The sequence below is a fragment of the Colletes gigas genome, unplaced genomic scaffold, assembly GCF_013123115.1.
Source record: "Colletes gigas isolate AHSC1104 unplaced genomic scaffold, ASM1312311v1 Colletes_gigas_Sc00006, whole genome shotgun sequence".
Classification (NCBI taxonomy): domain Eukaryota; kingdom Metazoa; phylum Arthropoda; class Insecta; order Hymenoptera; family Colletidae; genus Colletes; species Colletes gigas.
The window spans coordinates 8,579,358-8,604,459 of NW_025106635.1; the positions used below are offsets into that span (position 1 = coordinate 8,579,358).

Sequence of the window (25,102 nt, forward strand, 5' to 3'; positions counted from 1 at the left end):
TTTTTTCAGTCAAAGAGACTATCGCGTTCTTGACGGTTCGACTTCGAGTTTCAGACTACCGTGCACCCCCATTGTTTATGTTATTAAGGGACGATGTACAGATTTTGTACAGGATTAAGATCTTGATTTAAATATTAACGGATACATTGTACCTGTCAGGATACAATGTCAACACAGTATCTAATGTACCAAACATGTTTCTGTATTCTGATAATTCTTAACATATTCACTATCACACTTTGCATATGTGTGCGATGTCGCATCGTTCAAAATATTCAATTAGTCTATTTAATACGTTTCATTTTTTTTTTCTTTTCACATTAGACAAATTTTATCCATACCTGATTGCACAATAATCGAACCACGACTACATTAATACGATTGACGAATAAATTATTCGATTCGTGACACGAATATAGAATGGGAATCTTACTCGAGTGTTATTTATTTATTTATTCGATAACACACTCTGTAATACATACACAGAGCAGTTATAAGATTGGGTGGATACTCTAAATAAAAATTCATACGAATATGACTATGTGTAAGATGTTGTATAGTAAAACAGAATCGTCGATCGAAACGTAGAAAACAGTATCGACCATTCAGTTCTTGCGACAACGGAACGAGGGTTTCGTAAAGTGTGTACCATGAAAGGGTCCCGATTAAGAATCTTTTTATAGTGCCTGCGAGATGACAAATGATTGGCGATTACATGTCGACGCTAATAAGAATGCAGGGTTGCGTCTATGCAGCTCTACTAATTAGTTTACTAAGCCTCAGTGTGACATTTTCATCGGTACAGTAAGTTGTTACGAACCGATTGCTCCGACGGGAACTGTTAAAGTTTATTTGCCGTGATATTGTGATTAGTTCGAACGAAAACATTTGTTAATATCGCAATGGTAATTATCCCCCATACTCGATACTCGAAGCGCAGAAAACGGTCTCGCGCGAAACACCGAATTCTGCAAAGTGTTAAAGTAAATTCAGTGCTTCACGGATACATGAAAAAGTCGTTTTATTCGAACACGTAATTATGTAAAATGATAAATAATTAAGATCCTTCCAAGTCAATGCAGGAATATACTGTATTCCTTCGGCGCTTCTATCGAACGATGTTATTCGTGTTTCATTAAAAGTGGATTGACGCTAGAACTAACGACAGTTATGGTGTATTTATTTGCACCAAAGAAATTAAAACGATAGATACTTGAAGAAAAAATCCAGTCGAGTAAATTGTAACAAATTTTATGAGAAATTACGAATGGGTCATTTTGACCACTTCGCTAGTTCTAGTGTTGATACGTACGATCGAAATGAAATAACGTTTGACTCGTCTTTTGCAGGATGACATTCAGCTGAGCAAAGACCAAATTGGGCGTGAGTACTCACTGTACAGTAGATTATTCTGCACCATTATGATTTCCTGTATCAATAAAACTAGAATTAGGAGAGACCTGCCCAAAGTAGGTATCCTAATTGCAAACAGTGAAACGAAACGCTTATCCATAAAATATGAAGTCGTTATTTATTTTACCGAACTTATTCTGTAATAAAGTTTCCAAAATGAGCAACAAAAATTACATTTTTGGCCGATAAGGGTGTGTATTAAGGGTGAGGGCTAAAGTTTGTGGACCAGACGGGTAAACTAGATGCTCGACAGAACTCTTGACAACTAAAATTAATAATTATTGAAATTGTTGCTTACAAACTACAACAAAGAACTCGAAATCTTAGATTTTATGTTTGATAAATATCATGTAAAATGGCCCAACGTCTCTATACGAGAAATAGACTTCTACAGAAGACTAAATATAATCCAATTTTCTGTTAGAATATCCACATAAGACTCCGTGCATATCAAACATTTCTTTTTGTATTTGGTGATCATTTGCAAGAAAAATATCAACGTTCAATATAGATTTAGTTTTTGCTTATACTAAAACATTTCGATAGTACATGTTTATGAAGGACTTGTAAACGTCAGAAAAATATACATGCATGTCATTTATCATATCCAACATAATTTAGAATAATTAAAAAGACATTTGAATATTTGACAGCGTACTATATTTAAATTATACAGTAATGTTTCGCTTTTAAACCAGTTAGGGGTTCTTAACAGTACTATCCTTGCTACTATTTATATTTTAACCTGAAGCACCACATGAAATTTGACTGTTTTAATTTGATACTTTTTCACAAAAGTGGGCACTCGTTTCAGACGCTATAGTAACTTTGAACGGGTCTCTCCTAACATTATACTCTCGTTTGTCTAAGAAGAAAAGCTTTTCAATTAATTTTTCACGCCTAGAATTGAAGATGGGTTTCGATGCTTTCGATCCCGATAAAAAGGAGTCCATCAAAACCGACATGGCCGGCACCATTCTGTCGATGATGGGAATGAAGATCCCGTCAGAGCAATTGAACAACGTCATTTCTGAATTCGACCCGTTCGGTATGCCAGAACAAGCCCTACAGAGTTTCGAGAACATTTTAGTTTAGGAAGAAATCGTCATAGAATCCTGCGAGATTTCGTGCTTTCCAGGATCCGGAGAACTAAATTTCCACGAGTTCTGCGGTCTAGCTTCCCGGTTCATGGAAGAGGACACCGACACCGAGGCGATGCAGCAAGAACTAAGAGAAGCTTTCCGTCTGTACGATAAGGAAGGGAACGGTTACATCACCACCGAAGTGTTCAGAGACATTCTTCACGAATTGGACGACGCACTGTCCCCGGAGGAACTAGACATGATCATCGAGGAGGTGGACACTGATGGATCTGGCACACTCGATTTCGAAGGTACGCGCGTTGTTGTCGATCGAACCGATCGATCGTTTTCGTTGGATATCCACGAGATACAGAAACCTACGGATTCGCGTTGCAGAATTCATGGAGGTCATGACAGGCTAAATTATCAACTTGGCACGAAGCGGCGGTCCCTCGTGTCGGCCACGTCCACGAGCAACGGAGCCGCCCGTTTCACACGTGGAGACTGCAATTTATTGAAGATGCATGTACGTGTCGTTGGCAAAGTATGAAGTTAAAGGTTCGTAGGTGATTTCTGCTAGGGAGGCGAACGAGCAACGTGGATATAGCTGAGAATGTATTTTTGCCGGTCCGTCGCTTTTGGAATCACAATCGGCTAAAATGTATTTCTATCTATGCCGTAATTAACTTATACTCGATATTCTAGATAATATTGTTCCCAGAAACTGGTTTATATCGATCGATATAGATTTACGTTTCCACGTTACGATTGTTTTCTTTCCTCGAACTTATCTCTTCCTGGTTCGCGCAAAATTCAGTACTATGGTGAATTCTGCTCGAGCTCGAATATCTGTTAAAATAGAAGAGATATTTTCTGATTGAAAATGTGAATCATCGTAATTGTAAATATCATGCTTTGCCGACGACGTATGCAATCGTTTGTAACAGTGATAATACTCGTAAGAAATTATATTGTAAAATAACTGTGACCACGATACGATCAACGTGACTTAATGTCAACAAAAAAGTAATAAAGTGTAAAAAAAAATAGCAAAACCAGTTTGTGTACGTTATTGCGTATATCCACCCTTTAATTCTTTATATATGATTCCATTAATAGCAAATATCATGTAAAGAAATGTACAAAATTAATTTAAATATAATCTGCTGTGTGTATATTATTTATCCTTAAAATATTACACATAAACTCCTTTGCGCTTTCATTTCCACACCATTTACTTTGTCCAATATCTTTTGAGTGTAAATATAATAACTCAACAATGAGTTAAACATGTAACAAGAAATAGTTTTATATTAAATTGCTTGAATTAAGAAATGAAGAAATAGTAAATAAAGCGGTTCAATTAATTTAAAAAAAATTTCAAACTGCTTTTGTACCTGCTAAAGTTATATTTGTACTCAAGTTACCTACAATTTTTATTATATTACTCAGAATTAGTAAATAATATTTTCACGATGGAATAAGTATCTATAGTATAGCTATAACTTTCAATGAAGAGTTACATGCACTTCAAAGACAACACGTGTTATCATATTAAAAACACGTAAAATAATACTACAATCTACGAATCATCGTTGTATAGATTCTAGATTCTAATGGGTGGTAGCTATTCAGCAGAAAGTTAACAATACGTTGTAAGAAAGGACAACGTGCAATATATCGTAATGAATTTTAATATCTCCTAGATATAATAGCTGGTGCTAGATTTTATGAGCTTATAATTAGCTACCTAAGAATACAACAGACGCGATTATTACGCCGTATTGTCTTAAGCCGCGGCTTTACGTCCGGCGACGAGCCAACTTCGCCTATTGTCGCACTGTATTCATCGCCATATTGATTGTGAATCATATTGCACCCCGGAAGTTTCGGAAACGACCCAATTAAACGATGTTTGCAAAATGGAATTTTTTACGAAAGTAAAGATTTATTAGAGATGAAACATTTTACTTGTAATTACACTGCAGCTCTAAAATATATCGATAAAATTTTCATTTTTTCGAAATTGATGAAGATAGATTATCGAGAATTTAACATTCTTAATGTTTTAGTGATAGTGTCAATAAAATTATGTATACGTAAAGATAGTTTCGATTATTTTTAAAATCGAAAGGCGCGGCAAACTTTTTAACAGCAGCGTATATAGCAATCACTCGATGATGTAACTTTCCGTCGAATAAATTCCAAATAATAGACACACGCTTTACGAAACTGAATTAAAATTAAAGTTTATTGGAGGGAGAAATTAGAAGATTTACTTACACAACTATTGCGTCACGTAAAAGAAACGTAAGTTACGTTATCATTATATGCGTGTGCTCGCAAATTGTATAGCAATTCGTACGCGTACTTAAATAATTGAATTTCCTAATGGTTATCTGTCACGAAAGGCCTATTAGATCATCATTTCTAACGAATAAGTACCTATTTACTCGATACATAATGGCAAGAATAAATTTCACCGAATGAAATCTTTAAATTTAATACATTAGGTAACATTGTATGGTGTAGAATATTAAACCTTCTAAAGAATTTAAAAAGGTTTGCGTTTGTATTAATAATTCCGTTTATAAAGTTTCGTTCTATCAGATTTACTGCGGGGAATGTCTCGGTTGTTGAGTAAACGGAATTCGAGGTACTCGCAGGGTATAGCTTACAGTTTGAAAAATGGCATTTCAGTCAACGTCGAATCGGTTCGAGAGAGAAAAGACGAGGATGCCAACAGGAAGAGTTTTAAAATCGAGTACGTTGCCTCTGAGCTCGTACAATTGAAGCTCCGCGTCTGCGGAAACTGGGTGGGGAGTGTCCTCGATGAATTTGAAAACCACTAGAGTTCCTAGGTTGTAGATATTACCCGGTCAATCACGTGCCAGAAGATCATCGTAATGTCCACATAAAACAGAAGCCCACAGCCAGAATCCGGTGCATACCCGGATAAGACGTCGACGCTGTCGTGTGCTAACGTCAAACTTTTCTGTAAACACCTAACACTACTCCACCATGGTACGTTGCAAGTAACAGTACAACGTAAACATCGTTAACAATTTATATTAATTATAATTTATATATATCGTTATATTTATAATACTTTGTAACAAATAAGTAAATATTAAATTTTCAAATCTCGATTATTTGTAATTTGTAAATAGAGTTTTAATATTAAAGTTATTTCCGATTATTTTGCGTTTCGTTTTCACGTGTGAAATAGAAACTTGCAGGTGCCACTAATTTTACTTTCGATGGTTTCAGGATGACCTGACCAAGGATCAAGTTGCTCGTGAGTAATTCAGTTCGATTTCTCTTGAATATAGAATTTACATTATTATCTATCGCGTATGCTTTCGTTGTAGTCTTGAAGAAGGCGTTCGACGCCTTCGATCACGATAAGAAAGGCAGCATCGGCACAGATATGGTGGGCACCATATTGACCATGTTGGGTTACGAGCTCAGCGAGAAGACGCTGAAGGAAATCATTCAGGAAGTGGACGAAGATGGTAAGAAAATGGCCCCGTTCGCGCTTAACTCGAAGGAAAAGAGAACCACGTACTACGATTCTTGTGTTAAAATATCGCGAGTGCAGTGATGTTTACAAACCTGGATGACACATTGTGAGAAATTTAAATTGCATTTATTCGAAAAAATTCTGAAATTTTAAAGCAGCAGTTCAAACAATTTTTAGCATGATACAAGTATACTTTGCTTTTTAAATTTTTTAAAAAACATACTGCGATCATTAAAAGTTATAGTGGTACTTGTTGAGATAATGTTTTGAGAATTGAAGTTTTCAACGATGAATCGGTAAGTTAATTTAATAGTGTAAATAAATCGTACAGGAAGATGTCCATTCTGTGAACGTGTAACATTTTTTGTGCATATTTACTTTAACAAAAATACGCGTAGACTTATAAAATAGCGTCGTACAATAACTGACAACATTTCAGGTATTAAATTTAGAATGAAATAATCGTGTATAGACCGAAGGCCTCAATCGATCAGTGCAGTCTTCTATTAATAGGTAAAAGATCTGGATTCTAATTCTGGTCTAACAAAACCATTCACCGTTCTCTTTATAATTCAAGAGGAAACCTTGGTCTCGCGCAAGCAAAATTTTAGTAACGCTTTGACTATGTCTGAATAATTCTCAGATCTAAAAAGATTACAATTTAAATAAAAATATAATATGATAAAGAAAAAATTATGGAATATCGAATCAAGCTTTAAATTTACACACAATATTTCTCTTCTTTTTCTGTCACTTCTGATTTCGTGATTCAGATGTTTCATTTGTTATTTTCTTAACTATAAATTTCAAACAATTATATTTTCGTCTCAATTCTGAGGTTGCTTTGTTGATTTTGACATATCAAACATCATATTTAGCAAGCAGTTGGTCGTTTATATTGTAATTTAGATCTTGAAATAGTTTTCAATGTTCACAGTTGGACATCACTTTAAAATCTAGATCCAGAAATATTTGTCAATATCCACGATTGGTCGTCGCGTTGAAATTTACATTCTGAAGTATTTGTGAATTATCACAGGATCCGGCCAACTGGAATTCGAGGAGTTCTGTACGCTGGCAGCTAGATTCTTGGTGGAGGAGGATTCGGAAGCGATGCAACAGGAATTGCGTGAAGCGTTCCGGTTGTACGACAAAGAAGGGAATGGGTACATCACAACCGCCGTGTTTCGCGACATTTTGCACGAACTGGACGACAAACTGACACCGCAAGAACTCGACATGATGATCGAGGAAATCGACGCTGACGGCTCTGGAACTCTGGACTTTGACGGTTAGCTTGCACGGCGTACCCTAGAATTTTCATAACACGTCCATCAAACTAATTACTAACGCGACCAGGGAAGCCGCGTGCCAAGAACAACTAACACAGGAAGTCGTATTGCACGTTGGAAATTACAGGGGACGTCTACCGCGGCTTGCCAACAATCTATCAGTTCTCGTTAATTGATTAACACGTGTCGTGCTCGGAGCAGAAGAATAACGTCTTGTGGTCGTTTCGGATTTCCGATAGCCTACAGGGTCGCTCGAGGCAAACACGCGAAACATAGCACTGTCTATTTATAATCAATATCAATTATCTGTCCAAATAACTAACAACTTCCATTATCAATGATGTCACAGTTAGTGAGATCAGTGTGCACGATCTTGGTATTTCCATTGATTTTCCACTCTTTCGATGTCTCCTGTATTTGAGATCCTTAGCGTTTTGTTTATGCTATCACTTTGAGGCATATTCAACGAAAGCTCTTACGTTTCACTGCTTATAAATTAAAACAACCTACTTCCAAAAGTATAGACCCATAGTTGACTTGATTTCTCAAGTTAGGTTCGAAGGTTTCGAATATTGACTGGCTTGAAATCTTGCAACTGCTTAAATCTAATGCTTCTCCTTAAACAGTTGGGCAATTTATCCTGTTTTATTTAATGGTGGCTTCATATTCTCGTATTGATCGGTTTCAGAGTTCATGGAAGTCATGACGGGAGGTGACGATTAGATCGTAAGGTTAATCATCTGGGTGGACAAAGGCTACTAATTGAACACTATCGACGCAAATGCTCTTTGCACTTTTCTTAGAGACGAAGGGCAGAGAGTACAATAAATGTCGATGTCTGTCACGGCAAACGCACTAGTATTACTTCATCGAATGATCAGCGTTGTAAATAAACGCTGTACAACAATGCTTTGTCGTAAAAACTGTGCTCCGGGTGATGAAGTTCAATAAAAGATCATTGACTTGAAAAAGACTTTTTCTTAATAAAAACAAATTGCCATATAAGCACTGATTGAACAAACTATCATCTTTCCTGTAACCCCGAAAACACTGATACGCGATTGTGGCATTGGTTTGGCGCCTAATCGAGGCAACCCAGTGTTCGTTTCCGCGCGAAGTGAAAAGTATCCACGGTGCAATGCAGCATAGTAAAAGTACCGGAAAATGTGGAATAAAATTAATTAATTGCTTCCTCGATCCCAAGATCTTAAAAACTTTCAAATCTGTCTGAATAATACGTGGAATGATTTATTATCGATAAGTATCTACATAATAAAATGAATCCTTTATTCAAGGAACTTGTTATTATAGACAATTTTGCACAATTTCTGCAACTACGTTTCCTTGCCAGAGTTACCAGATAAGTGTCTTTTAAATGAATCGTGAAAAGTTAACGTTCCATTTACTTGCAAACTGGGATAATAATAATAAACTCAGCAATAAATAACGATTAAGAAAATACTTCCGAGGTGCAATAAGACATTAGAAAATATCAACATTCTTGGCAGCCATTCGTTCGCGTCGTGTCTACAAGTGGAACTTTAATTTTCCATTCACTCTTACGAAAAGTGCACCTGTATGCTAATTTGATAAATTCCTGCTACTCTACGCGTCAATGCTGGTTTCTTTGTTCAGGCCCGTTTGTTTAGTCTGTAGATCTCGTTTGTAGATCTAATTATTTCTTCGACGATCGCGACAACGAGAGCATAGGAACATCTGAGAGCCTTTCATTCGACGATGCTTTCGGCATTTGTCTTGTCAGAATAATTATTTTAAGAACGTGGCACGTCAATGTACTATCAAGAAATAGAATCGTAAAATCGTCGCAAAAATGTGCCACTGACAGAAAAGTTACTGGCTTTAGTGTCTATTTACGAACCCTATGATTTCCTCGATCTGTCGTCGAACGATTCTATCACAAAGTTAATGTTCTGTGTACCCGATACACCGGCCAAATTTTCAAATTAGAAGCGTGCCAAATAGAAATAAGCACGAAAATCCACGGTTCGCTTAGTTTATGATTTGTTTTACTATGTGACACGAATAAACAATTTAAAAAACATTCTTCTTTGACCGCACAGTAGGCATTGAAATCAACCAAAGGAAACTAGACAAAGCGAGACGTATAAAAATTAATTTTGTGTGCTAATAAAGTGACCGTGAAATCCAGGACAGAATGTTTACAACCGAAAGAAAAAGTGATTTACGTAAGAAACAAAATCGTGATTGTACGCAATCTAAAATATTTGTGTAAATACGAAAACGTAAAAATGTAACGCGTAGTGAAAAAAGTATAAATGAATAACAATTGTACCGAGACCATGCGGCGTGGTTCTCGCCAGTGAACATTACAAAACGAATAAGGAAGCTAGTGGCGACTGGCAGATTATCAACTGAAATTATGGAGAGAACAAATGGTGGTATTATACGAAGTACTTAATTTTTTACTGTTCAACTGAGAGATAATGACACGATCCTCTTTGTTCCTAATGTGCACCATTTCAGAAATGGATCTTGATTGATGGTGATTAATTTCGTTGTCAAGAATGTTGGGATTCTCTCGTTCCATTTCGTGGTTAAAACTATTACAGTGTTCAGTTGTGACATAGTTCAAGCTATTCCTGACATTGTAGGCGTGTTCCTCACAGCCTGGCCAATGTAAACATAATTGCAATTTCTGCAATTAATTTCTTCTTACAAAGAATTCTATATCTTGAGTGATATATTAAAAATTCAGAGGTGTCCTGTCATTATCTACCAAACTTTCATTACCCTTGCAATCAGTAAAACGCATTCCTAATATTTGTCTCCTTATTCCAGGAGCATCCAGTATCAAAGACAACAATCAACTTCAAAGGTTTCACTTCTGAAATTGTCGACGAGTCATCGTTCATATTTGATTAGATCCACATCTGGTATCCCGGGCGGCGTTCGAGATTTCGCATTGGAATTTCCTGTCGGAGATTGAAAGGAGCAATCACGAGCAGCTCGGCGAACGGAATTGGACCGACAGAAGTCATACCAAATCGGGCATCTGAAATGTCCAGAGATGTCATTATATCACGGCAACTCCCACGTAGCCAAGTAATCAACTTCGAATGAAAATGGTTAGTCCGGACCCAATAGTGTTAGCTCTATATTCGGTACACTCGGCCAATTGGGGTGCCTTTCCAGCAACATTATCATAGAAAACGAAACTAGGAATTTCGTAACCGCGAGTATGGGAATACGATAGTTTGTCGAAAATCAAATTCGTCTCCTACACCATATCCACTTTCCTATTCTCCGAAATTAATGAAAACTTCGATTTGGAAGCAGCAGACTAAATTTGATATTACAAAGATATTTTGTGAAAAACGTGTACAATCGATTAATAATTGCGATAAATCAGTCTGCAAGTCCGTTTGTTTCGTAATTCTTTCTTTTCACGAGGATTCGAAGCAAGGACAAACCTGTTCGAAATTCAGAATGAATCTGTGTTTGTGAAATTAAATGTAGGACAGTGACTCCCTGTGGAAGGATTGACGTATATGTTGCGACAAGGCACAATTACCAGTGATTGTTAAATTAGATGTTGGCCAATGCCACCCCTATCAAAAGATCGACACACATATTGGATCAAGGCATAGACACCTGTGATTGTTAAATTGGATGCTGACCAGAGTCACCCCGTCAAAAGATCGATACACTTATTGGGTCAAGGCATAGTCACCTGTGATTGTTAAATTAAATGTTTACCAGTGCCATCTTGAATAAAAATTTACGTACATGCTGGGGTAAAAATAAATGTTAATCAGTACCTGCTCGTCGAAGGATTGACGTGTAATTTGGAACAAGGCACAGTCGATTGCGATTGTTAAATTAAATGTTCACCAATGTCACACGGTCGAAAGATTGATGAATATCTTGCAACGAGACACGGTCATCTGTACTAGTTAGAATAAACGTTAATCAATGCTTGTTCGAAGGAACGACTCGTAATTCGTGGCAAGGCACAATTTAATTGTAAAAATAAATGGTAAAAATAAACGTTAATCGGTGCCTGCTCGTCAAGGATGCTTGTGCTAGTTGAACTAAATATTGATCAGTGCCTTTTCGTGGGAAGATTGACGCAAATATGGCGACAATACGAAGCCTTCTAGACGTTCGTTGCGAAATGATAATTCACAATAATTATGCGTGACGCTGCGAGGATACTAATTCGGCTCGTCCTATGATTAGTGCTAATGAAGTTACGTGAAATATAGAACAATCACCAAAGGGCTAAAGATTAAGACCGGTTGTTATTTTACGCAAGTTGTCCATCAATATCCAGTTCGTATATAGGATATTAGAATTGAAATGTCAGCTAACAACGCGTCTAAGATAGGGAGAATTATTTATGAGGCAATAGGCAATATTAAAATAATTTAGAGACATTGAAATATTGATGAAGGATTAAAATAGTTACCCTATTCTTTCTCGACAAGTTACGTTTAGAAATTTTGAAATTCATTTTAATTTTAACTGAATTTAGAGAAAGCATTTTCGACAGCTGTTTTCCTTCGCCTTCAATCAAGGATCCAAAGCTGTTAAAGTCACTCGAGCCATTTGTACCGAGTACAAAGAACGACCTCACAGACATTTTGCGTTCCGGCCAAATTGCTGAGTCTGACAAGGAAGGTGAAAAGGAACAGGTGTCGGAAATGCTTACCTTTGTCGACTTGGCACTCCATTGCTGTGTGGTTAAATTCAGTTAAAATTAAAACGAACTTCAAAATTTTTTAATGCGAATTGTGGAAAAGAAATAGAATTTTTAAAAAACCACATCATTTACTAAATAGTACTTTGGAACTATTTTGCACTGAATAAATAGCAGATCTTTAGTAATATCTGATTAGTAATAAGTTAAAGTTTCAGACACTTGTATACTTCGTATAAATCGCTGCGATCGAATCGATAAATGCAAATTGAATTAATCTATTAGGAATAATTACCGAGTTTCTCGCGCGAAAATCGCCCGTTGTCACGGCACTGCCGAACGTCGCATTAATTCTTTAATTTACGTTTCCATTGGCGAACCCGTTTGTCGGATAATTTCGATACTGGATACGCAATTCGTGATATTTTCAACGAAAGAAATTCGCCTTTCACTGGTCAAGCTTGACTAGCTGGCACTCGCACACTTGCCATTAAAATCTACATTGTACGGACCAGGTCGTAGGAAACAAGTGACATTAATTACGGCGAATGTGGTCTTTATTAATATTTTGTGATCAAGATAAGTCCAGAAGACGGGCGTTAAAAGTATCTCGACTCAGACTGCAAAACATTGAAAAGAATATAGTAAACGTTTTTCAAGAGTGGCTTGTTAATTTCATGTTCTTTAATTATGTTTAGATCATTACTGCTAACACGGATACTGTAATTGTCGTATATAAAATGCAGTCGACATTAAGTTCCAATTATATGTTGTATTTATGCTCCGAGGAAGCCGTAGGAAATTATACAGTTTTAAAAGGTGACCGTCCAGTTGGAAAATTAATACGCGTAAGCGTTTTCGACTAAGGAGCAGCGCTTCCAGGAGATTACTTATTGTCACGCAACCGAAGTACATACGTACGAGCGTGTTGAGTTTCGCGATACATATCACCGGAGGCACCTGTAATTAATTGCTAATCGATGCTACGATTTTGCACTTGCATAGAACGAGGCAAGGTAATTTCACCAATGAGCGTAAACTATCTTTGTTGAGCTGTTTCTGAATACGAGGGCCACGCGATTCTGACACGGAAAACATCACGCATGGATCGCTCTGACTACGATATTTTCATTTTATTAAATGAACGCGTCGAACGTTAAAGATTTACTTAATCGGCATTAAATTCTGGAATTCGACTCCTGTATTAATAACAAAAATTATTAAGATATTCACAGAATCATACAAATGGTAACAGTGAAAATATATAAATTCTTAGTAATATTAGTCACGTATTAAGAATTTATATATTTGTGCAATTATACATTGAATTAATAATTGGCATCCTGCAATAAATTCTACAGCTGTTTTCGAGCTCTATTTAATTAAAAACTAAATAATTGTGTAGATGGTGACACTGGAAACATCTAATTTAAAGACAATTGTGTAATTGTTCCGTGTATTACGCTCAATAAAATTTTCCTTTGTATTAGATTGCTGTACAAAAAGTTTGGAAACCACTGATCTAAGGTACACGATCATTGCTGACTCATATCCCTACGTAGTTTATGACAGCAACAATTCCTTTCTAAAAATACTATTTTATGTGTTTTGTGTGCGTTAATATAATAGCCTTATCCATCATAGTATATGTTATTTCATTCTCCAGGACCAGTTTTTCTAAAGGTATAATCTTTATGATTCATAGTCTCGAAGTTCTGAATCAGGTGATACCCCGAAATGACGTGAAACATGACCTATTAAACGACCTCAATCTTTACATCTGTGTTTAAATGTCTAATGAATAGTGAAAGTTTCGCGATAGGTTGAATGCACTGATTGAAATAAACCGATTGTGAGCTGTTAACTTTATGATAAATGAACACCTATTATTGATATACAAAAGCTGCATTCGATATGGACGTACAATTTAATCCAACGTTATGACTTTACGTTGCTATGAAACATTTAATGTGCGAATAAAAGTGTATAAAATTACAATTCATTTCCGTAATGTATTATTACTTCGACACCATTTTAATTTCTATATCAATAACTTCGTTTCATAACGTGCGATCTACGGAAATGTCGTTTTTGAGGCAGACAGTATTCATTTCTTCTATATTCTGCGTTTCGTGTTTAATGGAGATGCTCATTTATCTCGTGTCGGATCCATGCATTACTTTCCAAACGGGAAACTGTTTAGATTAAAGTAAAGTGCGAGAAAATAGTGTCGAAGAGCGACTCATCTCCGTAGAAGCCAAGAACATTTTACAGTTTGTTTAATTTGATCTTTAACAAGCGTATCGATTCGAATTCGCAACCAACGGTGAAAGTTCTACTTCAATACGTACTTTACGATTACACGTATAATAAAATCTAAACGTTACTGATAAATAAATATCAGTAACGATTACATTTCCAGCACCGACATGTCTATGGCACGTTCGCTATTTTTGCTGACAATCATAAGCGATAACAGCAGCTTCCTCTCGTATGATCATACGATTTATTAGATGTCGAACGTCTAGACGATTTCCATTTTGCAAATTAAAATTAGCGGGATATGAAAGACGATCCTTTTCCGAGCACTTCCACTGCCTAATCAGCTCGATCGAAAAATACAGCTGAATTAATGCGTCGACCGGGGGAAGGTAAAAATCTCTGCATCCTAAACAACTCGACGGAAGACTGCTCGTAGCGATAGTCGTGAATTTGATTCGCTTCGGGTTCTGAATATTTCCGAACGTGTAATTACTGGCTCGTACGCGATGAACTATCGAAATCACGATCTCGAGTGAAAGAACGTTTATCTATACCAGGCAGACTCGAGCCTCTGCGAATCTCGTTTATCAGATAGATCGGTTAGAGTTTCGATAACAGCCGAGATGTCTGTATTTTATTTTTTATTTTTTTTTTTACAATGCCAATTAAGAGTTCTACCGGAATTACTGCACCGTGGATTCCGGACTTCCCATGCAATATCATTCTCTCGAAGTCTTTCTCGCATGTTTCCCTATAATTCCGCCGGTATAATGAATGAAAAGATAAATCAGAGGACTTAATGTAGCGTGGTTCGGATATTGTGCTATCATTTTAAATCAATGAGCAACAAACTGGTTACATATGATCGCACGCAATAATTGTCTGGCTTTCACCAACGACGATTATCATCGACCACCGAAGAATTAAGTTTCTACAAATTCTTCTACCTACGCACTTTTCCGCGCACTGTATCATTAACGGCGAGTGGTTTTAATTGGACGTTTTTAACAATCTGTAATGGTTATTTTAGCAATATCCAGGTTAAGTGTTCAATAGCGCTAGATACTCCGGATAAATGCAATATAGTGGTTATTATACGAACAAATTGGAATCTTGGGAATTGGCAATGACCATGATCGATGGATCGACGGTGACTCATGGGTTCTAAACTATTTGCTTTGTCCTTTGTCTTTAAAATTATAATTTTTGTAATTTTTTAACCATTACAGAACACAATTTATGTAACAAATGTTATGAACGTGTGTTGTGGGTCACTAATGATCCATCTGTTTCTTAGAAACGAACATGTATGGTGTTATTGTTGAAAAAAACTTACGTTACTAAACAATCTTATTAAATCAGATAATGGAGGTTCTACTATAACGAGTATGTGACTTCAGAGTCATACAGAATCATATGCGGATTCTTTAATATGTGTTAATGAAAACAAGTATTGTTTGAGAATATATAATTTATAATTAGATACTTTACAAACAAAATATGCAAAAAGATCGCATCGAACACTTCGAAACACTTCCTATCCTTGCTCTAGAGTTCTTCGAAGTAACAAGTTGTAGTTCGTTAACTTCATGCTCACATAATCGTGATACACTGTACGAAGTTTTGATATTGTTACATAGTATCTAGTTATTAATTTTTAATTACAAGCGCGCGGATAATCACAGTTTATCTGTTGTTACAGACTGTTCGTTCGACACATCTATACCCGATTGTTGATTTAAAATCGCTCTATGAAGGAGAAAGTGGGTGAAGGCTAGAACGAACGATTTTCTGCAATTACTTGTAATTTTCTAAGTGTTACACTTTGCTAACGAAGCAAGTCCTGCAGCGAGAAAGTATTCGTACCAAAATGCTGCTCGGTCAATGTGGAATTATTATGGATACCGCGATGTTAACGTTTCAGCGAAGGTAGCAACTTCCTATCTTTAGAAGTCGCGGTTAAAATATTTCCATCGGAATTAAAATTATTTTTTTCTGTGATCACGCAAGTTTGGAATTATTTTCTTCTAAATCATTAAAATTCAGATTTTTTGCGATCATCGAGCAATCTTTGATATTTATTTTTCAATGTACCGGTACTATTTATTCATTGAGACTGCTTCATGGAAACATATGCGAATTAAGTGACACAAAAAGAAATGTAAAGTGAATCGTGCAACGGTTATTTACATCTGCGTCACATGAATAGTCGTACCGTAGATATATATCAAACGATCAGAAGGAATGCAATCGTCGTCGAAGGAAAACACTCGATTGAGATACAGTTTCGTGACATCATATTCAACGTATTTGCATAGAGTTGCTTCCACTCTCGTAGCAGGTAGTTACTGAATTACACAATATGCTGGTAATAGATGTGCCTGCTATAAACTTGTTTGCATTCCAGCGATGTAACGACCTTGATCGCATTTCTTTGCAGAATCGAATTTATTTTGAACACAGACGGATCTCGTGGCTAGAATCTGAACAAATAGATCGTTTAACAACCTTCAATGAGAAACACGCTAATTACATACGTCTTATCGACTATCAAGACCGTATATTTTCTCTGCATACAAGTAAGACACGATGCCGAAGTAATTGCCATTAAACCACTATCATTAAAAAAATGAACACGAAGAATACCGCTGGTATCAAAACATGAGGAACAAGCCAAGTTACACAAATTTCCTCATCCGGCGGAAAGAGCTCAAGAAGCAGCAAATAAGTGGCTGTAATTTTAAATTAATGAAACAGATTCGAACGATGTTGATGGCCAGCGCACGAGATCAGAAATATTTCGCGGTGATTATTACATAATCGTTCGTTCTATCTTAATGAACGTTATCAAAGAAACCAACCAGAAATGGAAAGTTTTGCCTTCTAATAGTCCGCTCTTTATTTTTGCTCGTCGTAACGATTGCTTAATCGACTTAACAACTGCAACGAAATTGTTATCCTGAAAATTGGCGAGTTATCTGTGCCCGCGGTTAACTTTAATTTCTTCATCCAAACGGTGATGTTAACTCGACGAGGCAATCGATGTGTCCTTCATTAGCGATCTAACAAGAACGTATCGAATCTCCTTTTCAGTTAATGGTAAACTGAAAAAATGGAATCAATTAGAGGCACTTTGATCGATCTCCTATGTGTGTTTAATGATGCAACTAAAATGGTTAGATTGGTACATAGGACAATGGTACATACGCGGTCGGTGCGTGTAATTGCGTCAGTTCGAGTTAAAGAAACGAACGATTTGAAATTCTGAAGTATTATTATGGATAATGATTTCAATAAACATGTTTTATGAAAATTTGGCTTTGTAGAAATATGGTTTGTGAATTCTTTGGGAGATAAGTAGCCCCAATATCCAATGGCAGATTTAGAGATTTGAGAATCCCACCCCTAAAAATTATAAATAAAAATAGGAATATTCCCTCACTTGTCACCGAGAAATATTCTAGATTGAATTTTCTTTCGATGATTGATGATTCTGTCCTATAATTCGATCGTTAGTCAAAACCTATCGACGAGTTCTCAAGTGCGTAGTGACATTTGGAAAGTGTGGTAATTAAACGTAAATTAACATAGCTGGAATGCTTGATATTTCGATAAAGAATCATGCACCTACACCCGCGGTGCCCGTTTTTACAGGATTACGAAACGCAAAACGATTTAACTTTTTTCCCCGTGGTCGAATACTTCCAGCGGGATAAGATCGAAACAGAGCATGATTACGGCTGCATACATTTTTTTTTCAAAGGTCGTTGCATGACGTGAGAATTAGCGTGTAACGACAAACGTTCTCCGTTCGCGAAAGTAAAAGTTATCGTCGATAGAATCGCATTATACATATGCAGGCGTACCATAAATAATTCCGAACTTGGTTCTGATCGACCTGGAACCGCGCCGCGGCCGGAACCGTTGCATCGATAACGCGACGAACGGTGTTCTACGGAGCATTATGGTTGTCGAGAGTCGCAGAACGAGGCTAGAGGCGCGGAACAAGGTACGCAAAGCTCCAGGAGAGATTTATCTGCGATTTTTCCTCGTCGATTGTCTCTCCGAACCTTTTGACAACACCTAATGGAATAACGCGTTCCATACTGTTGAAATTTTTTCATTTAAAAGTAAAATAAAATACTATAGTTTCAGTGTTCCGTAGTTTAAAAAAAGTTACAGTAAACATCTTCGAAAAAAAATAAAATACGGGACCACGTCGATGCATTAGATGCTCGTAACAAAAATATAGAAATATTTAAACATTTAAATGCCCTCGAAGAGAGTAATCAAGCGTTGTCGAGTACAAAGAACTAGGTAGCCGTATAATTTGTTCTGCACGTCCAATCTAACGATTATGAAATTGCCTTTGTAATATTTGCCGTACTTGTTGCGCATAGTATACAAGAGTCATGCTGCTATCACATTGTTAAACGAGCATGAGTTACGGAGAGAAAGATAGAATAATCCTGTTAATGATTCGTCGATAAAATATTTATGTAGTGAAATATTTACAAAAAGTTATACACTGTTTTTTTTTTTACTTCATTCAGGAATCGTCGATAAAATTGCACATCACTTTCAAGTTTTTTCCCATACACTTCTTAACGAAGTGAAAGGTGATAAAGATGAAGCTTCTGTGAATGAAAAATCCATGAAACACTGCTATGACTAATTTCCGAACCTCGAGGTATTTGCCGTGTTCTGATATGCGGATTGTGATTAACAGCAGCAAGAACAGCAACAGTATTCTCACATTTCTTGCGGGTTTCTGTCGTTTCCGTTCCATATTGAAACTGTCAGTTTCTCCAAGCCTCTTACTAAGCTTTTGAAATATGTGACGCGATGATTGACTTCGCTTTGGACATTTTTCCAGATACAATCGTGTTTCGTCGTAACAGAATTTGCATCGTAGACGGGAACCATATCACACATTTCACTGTTACTAAATTGCATCGCTTCTTACAATGAGTGTAGCTTTGAATTGCTACTGTATGTATACCCCAGCTATTTGAGCCTATTATAACCACCTGATCGTTCCACCACCAAGGGTTCATACCAAGTACTATTGCTTTCCTTTTCACATGCATCAAAATCGGAAATTTGTGTCTCTGCATAATTAAAAATTAAGTAGTACGGTACTACTCGATTCCTATTCGTTAAAATGGGAACTTCCGAAGCGGACGACTCGCGATTCGGTAATTTTCCTGTCGATCGAAAAAATGAAAGAAACGTACGAACAAAGAGAGAAAACGGGACGCTCGCGGAGAACACGAACGACCGATCGTGTTCGCAGTTACCGGTCGATTTGCCTTTCTACATAATGGCAGATACGTTTTCTCTCCCTGAACGTGGTCCAGGCGCGCGCGCCTATCACGAGGAATCATTAACGAACCCGGGGAGTAATTGATTAGCGACCAAACTGGCTCGACGAAATTCCGCAAGTTCTCTTCTCGCTTGTAATTGCAGGGAAGTTACTGTGTAATTTTGACGTAATTATAGCTGTCGCGAGATTCGTGGGCGGTCGCGGTACGCACGGCCGTGACGCGTGATCGACGGAGAACGATTCTTTGCTTTTTACGGAACGTCGATTTCGAGAAACGCAAGAGCCCCATTATCGCGTCGGCGTGGATTCAATTTCGTCCGGTGGCGAACTAGCTGGAGGCAGCCGATCTGGCTCGATAGTGATTCACATTTAAGGAGAGCGGTCGGTCGATTGGTTAGACGCATCGGTCCGCTTTGTAGCATGCTCCGTTGCTCGATCATGGTGAAAGGAGCTGGGTTTTAGCTTTTTAACGCCCTCGCTCGTACCCCGGCCAAGGTATGCGCGGATAGCGTTTCTAACGAATGTTCGTTTCGCTGGTTCGATGAAATGGTCCTTGAAAATTTTATTACCTGGATTGCAATCTCGTTTGCGAAAATCGTTTTGGTTATCTCTTTCGTTCTCGAACGATTAAAAATTCACAGGAAACAATATTTATCTGCATTTTCGCGCATAGTATGATGACAAATCTATTGATGAAAATAATTAAACATTTTGAAAAAGATTAATTTTAGCTCGGTCTATCCATCGTTTTTATTCTATGTAGTTACATAAATTTTTTTTAGTGCATATTTGCGAACAGATAGATAAAACATTTATCACTAAATATATCCGTAGAGTCGATTTTAATTTAAAAAAAAACTTCTCTGAATTATTTAATTTCCCCTCAGGAAATTAAATTTTTAAGTTCTTTAAACCACATATACATATGTATATCCCTGCATATGTACATACTATAATTATAAAGTTCTAGTCTACAGAGCCCCGGTGACGGCGCTAGATTGTTAGTAAACTTGAGATCAAGGATTTTTAGAATTTTATTAGGTTACTCAATCACTTGCATAGATGGTTTTAAAAATATTCCCATGCCATCGTTTACATCGTTTTACATTCTTTACCGCATGACTGCCTATAAACAGTAATTGTAGCTTTGAGAAACTACGATCACGTATCAATGATTTATTACGAAGTAGCAGCGACGTGGAAAACATTTTTGACACCTTGTATAATTTATCTTCACGTAAGTTTCAAAGTAAAATAAGGATTAGACATTTAGTTTGTTGATTTTAATATTTATCAGATTTTTAACAAACTGTAAATTAATAAATCAAATCGTCGTTTTTATTCTCGATTGATCGGATTGATTTTTATTTTAGCTAACAAAAGTTACTTTTCTTTTGTATATATTGAATGAGAGTTGCTGTTACTATTCCTAAAGTATATGCTTGTTTAAGATCGTTTCTTCTGTGTTTTTTGGTCAAATAATACAAATATTGATAACAAGAATGAGAAAGTAACATAATGGAGTAATTTCTTTAGTTTTTTAAAATTATACTAGAGTTTCCACATAAGTATCCAACTGTCTCGAATTCATCTCAGACTATCTACATCCCTCTTCCTAATTGTATGAATGTTTCACAGATTCTTGAAGAAGATGTTTTTAATGTCAGTAACCGTAGCTTTCTCAATACCATGAATTCTTCCTAATGTTATGTATGTACTTTCTAATTTATGAATTATTTCATGTCTTGTTTCTGTACCTAGGCTTTGCTTCGATCTCTATATTAGATGTTAACACATACGTTGCCAGTACCACGTTAAATAATAAAGATCAAGATTAATTTTAACTATTACAGAAGACTGTTTCAATGGAAGGAAGAATATTTCAATAGGGACAACTAAACTTTTCTCATACATCCATATCATTATTTCATAGGGCATACTTCACACCCGATAGTGAAATACGAAGAAATCCATTTTGCTAATTTTTTCTTCAGCAAGTACCTAATAGCAAGAATTTTAGTTGAACAATGTATAGACATGAATGCTCTTTTACAAATAATAGGATGTTTCGTATAAAAAATTAGCATGCGTGGGATACAAAGAATTCTTACATTGGAAAGGATACTAAAAAATTAAGTGAGATTTAATGCGAATAAGTGGTGTGAAATTTTCGATACATTTTTTCACCGATAACATCTTAAATGGTCACTGACATCGAAATTTCTCGGATTTCTCTGCATTCTCCATTGGATGACGTTCCGCTTCATCTACGATGCAATTTAAAGAATTCGCGACTAAACACCTGCTCATGATGCCCCGATTGTAACATGATTCATGATGAAATCATGTGAAGAAAAATGATTTGACACGGGAAGTCCCACGCCTCGATTATTCGATTCTTTCTAGCAATCGGTTTCAAAGGACAAACTGTATTCGTAACCTTTCTACCATATATGGGTCAGAAGACTTTTCACAATTAATTCTCAAGCTGAAACGTTAAAGGAAATAAATTTCAAAGGGTTTCATGAATTTTGGTTACGAAAATAATTGCCAAGACAAATTTAAATTTATATAGTTCACAGTCTGAAATCACGGTTTTGTCAACGCGTTAATTTATAGATCAAACGCTCGAAAATTTGTGATTGTCCAGTTGCAGGCATTCCAGTCGGTAGGCGTGAAAGGGTTGCCACGTTCGTCGGCGACGGTGAGCGTCGTTGCCTGCGAAGGACACTCCCTATGTCCACGGTACTTCGCGTCAAGAGCCTAACCGTGTATCCGTTAGTTCGTAAACGTCACGTCCGACGAGTCATCGACTGGAAAGTACAACTGAACCGTTGATCACTCGTGTGATTCCTTGACGGAATCGCGTGAGCAAGGCTACCCCGCCCAGGTTGTCTGCACTTTCACGAGTCTCGGACGTCAGCGGCCCGGCCGACTGAAAACACGCGAATTTCCTTTCTAATTCGGCACCTTGAGGCGGCGTGGGGCATTCCTTGTCGAAAAAAGAGAAAGAGGCCGCGACTAGTCGTCTCAGATCATCCCAGAGGGAGGATCAGCGGCCCGTCAGATCCAAGGAAGAGATACAATGAGCGCTTCCATCGAGGATAATTCGTAGTTCCGTTACCGGAAACACGGTAGAAATTCCGGCGCATTAACTATCGCGATGATTTTATTAGGCACGTCTAGTCATGGTATTACTGTTATTCGACGTGAAAATATTTCATAGCCGTCCAGCAGACCGATCGATTAATTAATAATTAGCCGCTTTTTCAGTCGGCTAGCGAGCACGCCTTAATTGTTGGAAACTTTCACCCTTTGCATCAGTTCGACCGCTGGGTGGTCTTGACACGCTGACTGACATGTCAGACGAATATAGGTGACACATAAAATCAACGGGGGGTCATGTCACTCGTGTTCGAGCGACACTTGTATTTTACCATGTCACGGGAGAGCTTTTGATACGATGATAACCATGAAGACGATGAGTACGATTTGTTTTTAACGTTTTAACACGGTCACTGCCAAGCCCACCGTTGGAAGAAACTGTTCATGTTTGTTGCAGCAGTTAATTAATTTTATCATTCCCGTTATGAAAGCGTGGCGCATCGATAATTATCCACCAGTGTCATATTTTATCGCGAAATGACAGAAACGGAAATGATTCCTAATAATTGATACCTATAAACGCGGGTGATCGAGCGAAACGAGAGTTATTTCGAGAAAGAGTTACGAGGAACTAAATCGCGTTTTTCCTGCTTAACCGCCTTGATTGATTCCAGTTGTTAAGATCCATTTCCGTTTCTTTCGTCTTACGATAGAATACGATACTCGTGGTTAATTATTGGAACACACTTTTGTAAATTTTCTTTACAGGTGCGTGATAGGAAGAAATATCAAAAGAAAAAATTGTACGATTTAACTTCTTTTAAGGTCACGTGTTTTTTAATTTCAATGTCATCGAAGGTTTTTTTAAGTCAAAATCAATCCAATTATTGTCACGTGATAGATTTGCCTCCTGCATCCATTCGATAGCTTATTATAATTAATTCACTTGCCTCATTCACTTATTTAATAAATGGATACATATGTTAAAAAAAATGCTAAGTATCATTCTTAATTTATTGATCATATCATAATGAAAAATATAACCATTTCATTTATGATCTCCGAGTTAATCGTGTCTGATAATTAAATTTCTATTCATTATTTGTGATATTCATTAATCATAATCGTGATCATTAATTATCAGCTTGGTTGACGATTTGCTTAACATTCTTTTGTTGTTTACAACTTTTCCACCAAGTAGAGTGCTTGTAGGCTAATGGATATTTCTACCGTGTAGTTTGAATGTGGTTGAACGGGTATTACGAAAGTATTCTTGACACCTTTGTAGCCCAGCGGACAGGAAACAGAATAGTACAGGAATGCAGTTTTTTTTATATAATTTGCTTATTTAGGCTTGATTCTCGCTGTTTCCTTTTGTACTTCCCGCTTTTCGGTTTAGGTTTTTACGGCCGTTTAACGTTACAGGAAAAAAGACCGATTACATCGCGGATAAATGCAATATGCTTGCAGCTGCAACCGGATAGTTTCCCAATCAAAACTTAACTAGTTCCTTAAAACGTGTCCCTATATCTGTCTTTAGGCGTTGGTGCCCCGCCTCGATTAGTTTGCAGATTAAGAGTCGCGATACGAAATGAACGACACGATTTCCTCAACAAATCGATTCGCTAAAAGGCCCGTTTGAACTTTCCTGTAAAACAGTTCTCTGCAATGCACTTTACGGACAGTTTCCTCTATTTCCATTCCAATTTTGTGAATGTATCTCGAACTGAGTTATTAATAAACAGCCTATTAGATCGGGTTTGTTCCCGTGATTCTCAATCGTGAAACTTATAAACCGACATTGTAGACAGATATAGGGATATTATGCAATTTATTATATCAGTTTGGAAATATATAGTATAAACTACTTCAAGTTTTACTTCCAAATAAGAGAACTCTAAGATAAAATTAAAATATATGCACATATTCATATTTTAAATATCATTACATTCGTTCCATGACGTCAAATTAATAGATTACGCGTAGAATTATAAACTGGTATACGAAGCCTGTTCGAGTATCATAGAATCAGAACAGAAACCTGTGTGGCACGTTTGAAGAGCTGTTTCTGATACGACGACTCATAAGTACAGTAACTTCTTAATATACACACGAAAAGAAAATAATTTTATTCATAGGGATGATAACGAAATTATTAATTTCCTGTATTAGTTTCCCCTAATATTGCAATCAATGATAGAAATAGTTCTATTCGCTGTTAAGTTATAAGCACTTATTGTTTTATAGAGCAGTCTATGAACTATCTGAACCGAGTGAAACCCCGATTCATACGCTTCTTCCTCGTCTCATCGTTTTGTAAATCGGCAGGAAATGGGCTCACCGCGCGGATCGGAATTTATGGCGTCGTGAAACAGCAAAGGAAAAGAAGTTGAATCTATCGCGTTAAGGAAAGTCGAC

At 36.8% G+C, this 25,102-nt stretch overlaps 2 protein-coding genes across 2 annotated transcripts; both read left to right on the forward strand.

The window, feature by feature from the left end:
* Positions 1 to 685: 685 nt before the first annotated feature.
* LOC122395958 (troponin C, isoallergen Bla g 6.0201-like) lies at positions 686 to 3,550 on the forward strand. Its single transcript, XM_043393970.1, has 5 exons — positions 686 to 799; positions 1,350 to 1,383; positions 2,318 to 2,461; positions 2,552 to 2,806; positions 2,892 to 3,550. The coding sequence occupies exons 1-5, from the start codon at positions 701 to 703 to the stop codon at positions 2,915 to 2,917; spliced, it is 558 nt and encodes a 185-aa protein (XP_043249905.1). The 5' UTR covers positions 686 to 700; the 3' UTR covers positions 2,918 to 3,550.
* A 1,836-nt stretch (positions 3,551 to 5,386) lies between these two features.
* On the forward strand, positions 5,387 to 8,281 carry LOC122395959 (troponin C, isoallergen Bla g 6.0201-like). Its single transcript, XM_043393971.1, has 5 exons — positions 5,387 to 5,519; positions 5,766 to 5,793; positions 5,867 to 6,010; positions 7,058 to 7,309; positions 7,999 to 8,281. The coding sequence occupies exons 1-5, from the start codon at positions 5,517 to 5,519 to the stop codon at positions 8,031 to 8,033; spliced, it is 462 nt and encodes a 153-aa protein (XP_043249906.1). The 5' UTR covers positions 5,387 to 5,516; the 3' UTR covers positions 8,034 to 8,281.
* Positions 8,282 to 25,102: the final 16,821 nt, after the last annotated feature.